The sequence below is a fragment of the Loxodonta africana genome, chromosome 18 (genome assembly GCF_030014295.1).
Source record: "Loxodonta africana isolate mLoxAfr1 chromosome 18, mLoxAfr1.hap2, whole genome shotgun sequence".
Classification (NCBI taxonomy): Eukaryota; Metazoa; Chordata; class Mammalia; order Proboscidea; family Elephantidae; genus Loxodonta; species Loxodonta africana.
In genome coordinates, this window is record NC_087359.1 from 61123863 (window position 1) to 61132335 (window position 8473).

The 8473-nt window shown below is 43.9% G+C and overlaps 1 protein-coding gene across 2 annotated transcripts in view; it reads right to left on the reverse strand.

Annotated features, from left to right (window-relative positions):
• SSH2 (slingshot protein phosphatase 2) overlaps window positions 1–2007 on the reverse strand; it is a 266689-nt gene extending 264682 nt beyond the window's left edge. For both annotated transcript variants that reach the window (XM_003416769.4, XM_010596471.3), the window contains exon 1: window positions 1930–2007. In XM_003416769.4, coding sequence (XP_003416817.2) covers window positions 1930–1992 — 63 coding nt within the window. In that variant the 5' untranslated portion in view covers window positions 1993–2007. The remainder of the gene's footprint in view (window positions 1–1929) is intronic.
• Between the last annotated feature and the right edge of the window lie 6466 nt (window positions 2008–8473).

Consider the following 8473-nt stretch of genomic DNA (forward strand, 5'->3'; position numbering starts at 1 on the left):
AAGGTCTGCAGTTTGAGTCCACCAGGTGCTCCTTGGAAACCCTATGGGGCAGTTCTACTCTGTCCTACAGGGTCACTAAGAGTCAGAATCGACTCAATGGCAATGGGTTTGGTTAGTCTTGGTCTACCCAAAAATGGTCTACTAACCTTCAATTGCTTTCTCAGCCAAAATCGGGCTTTGTAACCACTGTGAATTAAAATGCTCTGCCTGTGTGCTAATGACTTTCCAAAAGCTAGTATAAAGTGATACAAAAAAAAAAAAATTACATTAAATTTCTATCCTATGATTCTTACCTTCGGAGGACCCTAACATATTTTACCACCTTGGAAGTACAATCATTGTCTAATTACAGAATCTTAAGAGTTGGAAAGAGCCTTCGAAGTCCTCCATTGCAGGAATTCTTTATATTACCTCCCAGGCAAAAGATCCTCCAGCTTTGGTTTGAATACTACCAGCAATGGGCACTTACGATTGATTCTGCGAGGCAGTCTACTCTGCTGTTATAATATTCTTCCTTACAGCCACGGGAAATCTGCCTCCCTGAACTTCTACCCAAAGATCCTAGTTCTGCTTATCCTGGAACAACACTGGATAAGTTAACTTCTGAAATATAATTATTCCTAGAATTAGAGTAGTTGTCAATTTGGTCACCAAAAAAAGCAAAACAAAGTTCAGAAAAAAAAAAAAAACACCACTATACACAACAAAATGCTGAAATTCAGGAAACTATATTGAAATTACGCAAACCAGCATATTTTCAAGATATCAGCGCTCATGCCTCAGTTAACATGCAAATAAATAAAAAGTAATTTTTTAAATAATGGAACAGTGTTTACTGAATCCCTTTTTGCAACTTCACACGACTAAACCCACCAAGACACTTTAGAAAAGAAAATACAACTCTGTAGAAGTTCAAGATGGTTTTCCCAAGTGCTCATATTTTCATTCATTCTATTTCCCTCTAAAACATCAGAATTTTTCTTTAAGAGTCCATTTTGCTCCACTGGTGCAATATTCTATTTTTAAAAATGAATATTTTCAGAAATAAAGCCTAGAAGAATGGAGGGTAGGAGGGTGGGGGTGGGGTGAGGATGGAAAGGCAAAGAAGGGCCCAGCAGGAAAAGGCTGGTTCCTGGGTATTTTCCTTCTGGAAGCATGCTTTATTGGCACAGGCATCTGAAGTAACGTGCCATATACAAACACGACCCAAGAAGAACAATCATGAGCAATGAGCGTTAAGGCATAAATGCCTGTAAGATGGAAATGAATTGGCACTGGTCATCAAGCAGCGCCGGATGCTTCGGGACTTGGTGGAGGAAACCTAAGAGAGCTGAGAAGCAGAGACCGTTGCCACCCTTTCGAGGCGGGGACAAACCAAAGAGTAACCACCGTTCAGCAGTCCAATGGAGCCTAAACAGTACAGAGCACAAGAAGAGAGCAAGTGACTAAAGGGAAGGCACACGCCCCGGAGAGCCTGAAGAAGGGTGTGTGCAATGTGCAAATGCCGAAAGGGTCCATGAATGGGTGTGGGTGAGGGGATGCGGGTGCGTGTAAGGGGCAACACAGGAGAGAAGCCCCATGGTCCTGTCCCTGCAGCAGAGCAACAGAGGGTAAGAGAAGGGGGAGGGCGAAAAGCAAGAATGACTCATTCCCGAAAGGAAGTGCTCAAGCCATAGGAAGGCATGCCACAGAGGGGTTCAGGGCGAGGACTGTGACGAGCAAGGTGGTTAGGGTGATGGGGGCAAAGACCAACATCCTGTAGTTCCTGCAGCTGGTCTTTAAGATGGGGGGTGTGGGGGTTCGCGGCAGCGGAGTGCCAAGGCCTGGGAAGCGGCGCGGCGCGTGCGCAGTGGCGCTCGGCGGGACCCGCTGAGGCAAAGCGGAGCCGCAGTGACAGAAGCGAGCGAGCGGCCGCCGTGAGGGACTCACCGAGGCGCAGGGGCTGGAGGTGGTGCTGGGGGTAGGCGACCGCTGGACCGTGACCAAAGCCATCTAGGCGCTGCTGGGTTGTTCCGGGCAGGGCATTCTTGTTCTGAGTGTGGGGGGCTGGAGGGTGACGGAGCCGGGATGGGGAAAGGGTGCGGGATGGGGTGAGGGAAAAGGGGAAGAGGAGGAGGCCGCTGGAACGGCCGCAGGCTCCGCACCCACCACCGGACTCTCGCAGACTGACGCGCCGAGAGGGCGGCGGGCGGGCAGGCTGGCGGGCGGTTCAGCAGCTGCGGGGCACAATGAGCGCTCCCAGTGCGCAGGCGCCACCTGTCAGCAACCGCCTCTCCCCTCGGCGCGCGCCGCCGCCTGGCGGTAACCCTTGAGCTGCCGGACGCCGGCGGAACGTGTGCGCCTCTGGTCGCCGCCCCCTGCGCGCTTTCTTCCTTTGCGCTGGAAGAGCGCCGTTGGCCAGAGCAGGGGGCTGCCGAGTGGGGTGGGGCGGAGAGGTCACGGGGAGCGAGCGGGGGCTGGTCGGGGCAGGAGGGTGGTGCTGGAGTCCCCGCTCTTGAGAGACAACCATTTTATGAGGTGGGGCGTGGAGCTTAACCAACCGTTGTGAGAAGAAACTGAGGTGAAAACCCTGAGACGCATTTTCTGGTGGAAAAGGACTCCCCGGGTTTCAAACGCTTTCGCTGGGCTTGGTTGGAACGGAGCTGAGACCCCCCGCCCCGGGGCGAGTTTACCCCCCTTTGGCCCAGGTCTCGGGGACTCTTTCCGAGCTTTCTCACCCTTCTGTCTCAGAGTCCGTGGTTTATAATGAGACCTTCTGAAAGAGATTTTAGTTTTATACCCTGTAAAGCTTCATGCTACTCTCAAGCTTCCTTTATCACCCTGACCCTGTCTGAAGACTCGTTCATTATTAGGTGAAGAGAGACTGAGAGCGCCAGGGAGGCTGAGAAAGCTGGGTTCACAAGAGTTGTAAGGGTCCAACCTGCTATTTACCTCCCACTTGCTTCCTGCTGTGAAGAAATTCTTTTAGTGAAACAGTATTTGCTCCTTGCAGTTTCTTCTCTTTCGTCTCTAAGACTTAGGCGAAAATGTGGATTAAAAATATTTTAAAGGAATGATTTTCTAAAAGATACACAGAGCATAAACCAAGAATGTAATGGAAAATTAGGATTAAAAAGGAAAAAAAATTGCACCATGCAATTATTGATTATTTGCACAGAGAAAGAAAGTTGACAAAGCTAATTGTCAATTTGAGTAGATATGCTGGTAACCGTACATATTAAACCTTTAGAAAACACACGTACTCCGAAGTTTGCTGTTGTGAAAGCCCACATCCTCGTTTGTCACTCAAACACTCTTGGATCTCATTGCTCCTTTTAAACTGACAGAGCTGTCATGAACTGTTTCTGGCTGCTGTACGGTTAAGTGCCACAAGAGCCCTCTGTGCTGAGCCTTTGTTCTCTCCCTGGTGGCTTGTGGTTGAAATAATTAGGAGGGAGGTTCCATCAAGAATCAGACACTGAGGGTCCCTGTACTGTACAGTCCTATATAGAGTGTATTGCAGAAAAGCCAAATGGTAGGCTTTTGCCCCCTGGTGGTGATCAAGAGACAAAATAAAACAAAGATGTATGGTTCAGAGATTAAACAATCTGTTTTTCCCAGAGCTACTTAGTAAACAGGAAAAGAGAAGACAAGGTTCAGAAGTAAGAACTTTGAACCAATGCTTAAGAGACCAAAGAGGAAGCTATATACGTAGCAAAGAAGTAAACTTAGATGAAAACTGAAAGAACTTATATAAATGAAATATAAGTAGTTTATAAACCAGAGTATCATTCTAGAAAAAGTATTACTCAGATCATTGATGTTACTTACCTTAGAGCCAATTCTGATTCATCATGACCCCACATGCTACATGTTGATTCTTTTACTGACTCGGTGACCACAACACTGATATTCTACTTTTGTGAAGAAATGTACTCTTAAATTCTTCTGGAATATGAGAAGCTGTTTAATTCCATTAACCTTACAGTGGGAAAGTACATTGGTTTAGGAGTCAGTAGACCTGGTTTCTAGTTCCACCTCTGTAAAACTTTTAAGTGAATGGAAACTTTTTGAGCTTTAGTTTCTTCATCTACAATATGGAGCTGCTCCCCTCTAGCTCACAGGATTCTTGTGATCAAATGAGGTAATGTACAGTAAAGTGCAATATAAACTGTAAAACCCTGTATGTAGGGGTCTGGGGACCATGGTTTCAGGGGACATCTAAGTCAATTGGCATAATAAAATCTATTAAGAAAGCATTCTGCGTCCCACTTTGAAGAGTGGTGTCTGGGTCTTAAACGCTAGCAAGCAACCATCTAAGATGCATTAATTGGTCTCGACCCACCTGGATCAAAGGAGAATGGAGGACACAAGGTGATTATGAGCCCAAGAGACAGAAAGGGCCACATGAACCAGAGACTACATCATCCTGAGACCAGAAGAACTAGATGGTGCCCGGCTACAATCTATGACTGCCCTGACAGGGAACACAACAGAGAACCCCTGAGGGAGCAGGAGAGCAGTGGGTTGCAGACCCCAAAATCTCATAAGACCAGACTTAATGGTCTGACTGAGACTGGAAGGACCCCGGTGGTCATAGCCCCCAGAACTTCTGTCACCCCAGGACAGGAGCCATTCCCGAAGCCAACTCTTCAGACATGGATTGGACTGGACAATGGGTTGGAGAGGGATGCTGGTGAGGAGTGAGCTTCTTGGATCAGGTGGACACTTGAGACTATGTTGGCATCTCCTGCCTGGAGGGGAGATGAGAGGGTGGAGGGGGTTAGAAGCTGGTGAAAAGGACACGAAAAGAGAGAGTGGAGGGAGAGAGCAGGCTGTCTCATTAGGGGGAGAGGAATTGGGAATGTGTAGCAAGGTGCGTATGGGGTTTTGTGTGAGAGACTGACTTGATTTGTAAACTTTCACTTAAAGCACAATAAAAACTATTAAAAAAAAAAAAAACCCTGTATGTAGTTAAGATAATTTTATTATCCTCTAAGTTTGCTCAGGTTTAGTCAGCTTTAGTGGAGTGCCTGACCCATGTGCAGAGAATAGCATCAAGCCAAAGGGGAGTAAAAAGAACAATAAGACATTTGTGTCTTTTCATAACGATCAGGTAATGCCTCTTCTCTTTGTAGGTATAGAACATTTTTGTTCAGCATATCTGAGGTGATAAAACCCTGGTCAAAACTGGATTATAAGATAATTAAATTCACATTAACCTTGTTTGTATCAGGAAGTTAATTTATTAGTTTACCAATTATTAATCTACCTTCCTGGTAATATATACAATATGTATATATAATCTTTTAAGGAAAATAAGATTTGGAAATTATTAGTGTTCATTAATTTATTCACCATTAATTCAGAAAGTATTAAGTGTTTAATATGACTAGACACTGTTGTAAGAGCAAAATAAATGTTTATATACCTCTCAGTGTCTCATAGCCTGTTAATAGGGAAAAGCACAGCAACAAATAGTTATAGTACAGTTTAGGAGTACTGTGGCTTCAGTCACCTCCACTGGGTCCCAAGGGAGATACACAGATATATAGAAGTCTAGATATGTACAAAGTGCTATAGAAAGACAGGAGAGGAAGTCTGAGCAAATGTTATATTAGCTTTTGGACTTTGACCACAGATCCCAATATAGCCACTTTGTGAACTGAGCTGTGTAACAAGTGAGCATTTAAATTTATGCCCTCTGCTCCATTTTTACTCACTTTTCCTTGGGCTCCACCCTGGTTTCTACTTGATCCTTTAGTGATCTCAGGGAGGAAGTGTCTCCTTTGAATAGAGGGAACCCTAGAATCCTCTTACTATGCTAGCTGAATTTGAGAAGAGAGAGGCCAAAAGCGTGGTTTCCAAAATGGGGAGCCCAAAGAGACAAAAGCCCTCCTCGTTCTGTTTCATAGCACCTTCATGACTCCCACCTGTAATAAGGGAGGCCCACTGTAGTCCATTTAATCCTCATATCATCACTTTTTCAGGGATGAAACTATGGGGAACTTTCGAAATCTCTGAGATCACTGGTCTTAAGGTTTGAGACCCTGATGAAAACTATTGACCTCTCCAGAGAAACCCACATGCATATTTCACACACCCGCTGAAATCCATCCAGGGGCCCCAGGTTAAGAATTCTGGTCTAAAGGTTAAAGCAGTGCTTTCCAACATTTTTCACATCATGACACACGTAGAAATAATCATTTTAATGAAAAAAAAAAATAGAATATTAAGGGTGATATGAAATTTTGAATATGTATAAAGCTTCCAAGGAGCCCTGGTAGCGCAGTAGTTAAGCGCAAGGCTGCTAACTAAAAAGTCAGTGGTTTGAACCCCCCAGCTATGCCTCGGGAGAAAGATGTGGCAGTTTGCTTCCGTAAAGATTACAGCCTTGGAAACCCTATGGTGCAGTTCTACTGTGTCCTATAGGGTCACTATGAGTCGGAATAGACTCGACGGCAAAGGGTTGTTGTTGGTAAAGCCTCCAAATATAATCTTTTCAAAAATTTAATGAAAAACCTGAGATTGCTTCTGTAAACATAACATTTTTAATATAAGGTTTTATTATTGAAATGGAGTCCCTGGGTAGTGCAAAAGGTTAACATGCTCAACTAGTAACTGAAAGTTTGGAGGTTCATGTCTACCCAGAGATGCTTCAGAAGAAAGGTCTGGCAATCTACTTTTGAAAAAATCAGACATTGAAAACTCTGTGAAGCACAGTTCTACTCTGATACACATGGGGTTGCCATGAGTCAGAACTGACTCAGCAGCAACTGGTGTGATTGAAATGACTGCATGCAATTCCTGAACTAGACAGTTTAGTGGTAGAACTGTCTTCAAATTTTGGCAGTCATTACTAATGAGAACTTTGGTCATACGTGTAGGTGATTTAAAAAATTTTAAACAATTTTTATAACAGTTCAAAATTTACAAGTACAAATTATATTTGCATCTACTAGCTCTTGCTTTTCTTTCATTGACAAATGTAATACAGAAATACGTATGTGGAGTATCCTGTGTTATGTGACTGGATTTAGAATCTACTCAAATTGTTTTCATATCAGATATATATTGCAAAATAATGACAAAATTCTAATTTGCAGAGCACATCTGTGTTATTAAAGCAATCACTTTACAGCTAACTAGGGTGTAACTAAAATACCCATCAGCCATAAACATAGGGAAGAATTCAATATATATGAAGAGAGAGACTGGGAGCTGGGCTTGTCAACAGCATCTGGCAGGCCTCCCTGCTTTTCCTTGCCACACCTTGGCTGTGAGTCCTACTCCTTGGGCACCTGGAACATGCACTCTTCGGGCAATTCCAGGGCTCGGCGTATATGGTGGGCAACAGGACATACTGCAGCTGGCTTCTGAAAGTGATGCCCTGGTGGTAGAACACTTGTTTGCTTTGCTCAGAAAGTCATTCATTGTGCTTGTCACCTGTGGGACCATGTGGGACACTAGGATGGGTCATCAGACTCTGATTCTCTTGAGCTGCCCTCTGAGAATCCCTAGGTCAAACTGACTCTTGCTAGGAGTGAATTGCCTAGAGGGCCCAACCACCCCAGACCTTTCAGGCTCACTCCCAGGTCTAAGGGGATAACTATCTTGCAGTACATCTGTAACTCATTCATGGCACAGCTAACACAGTATGTCACTTAAAACACTACAATTTTATGTAGCTAAGCTGTTTTTTTTAAGCTGTTAACTGAAAGAGAGCAAGAAAACAAAAAAGGTTTTAAAAAATTGTGGTTTCTGACCTTAATAATCCAATCTCATGCATTTGAAATGACTTGTGCACAGTTACAAATTAAGATAACAAATGTAAATTGATATAATACAGGCAAATGTACAAGAGCTGAGAGTGACTGGAGTATGACTGAGTCATGTGTTGCCTCCCTCTGCTTGTAATTATTTTTTAATCTTAATAATTCTTTACTAACTTCATTTAACTGTATCAGTGTCCAGGCAGGAAATAGAAACCATGCCAGTTACTTGAACAGGGAGAGTTTAACAAATAATTGTTAACTAAATATAAAGTTGTTAAGTAGCTAACTGGAAAGGTAAAAAGAAAAATCTAAGGTACCACAGAGGTAGCAACTGCTACCACATTTAGGGCTGGAAACAACAACAACAACAAAAAACAACCAGAGGAAACAAAGGGGAAAACTTAGAAACTTAGAGGAGTGGCCCCACAGAACTGACACTCAGATGTCTGAGGACAAGATGCTGCTCAGCTGGTGTCAGTGTCTCTGAACTTGGAATAGGGGCTCCATGGGCCCTCAGCCCAGACTTCTGAGGTGGCTTGCTGGCTGACTGGTCTTGGTGTCTTTGAGTCAATTAAACTAATTCTGCAAATGCTGGACAAACTACAAACCAGATTCAGGGCTGCTGAATGTTGCGTTTTTTAATGTTATATGTAGATAATCAACATTTTAGTAGGCTATACAGAAAGGAACTGCTTCAACCAGGGTGAAGAAGCATTGCT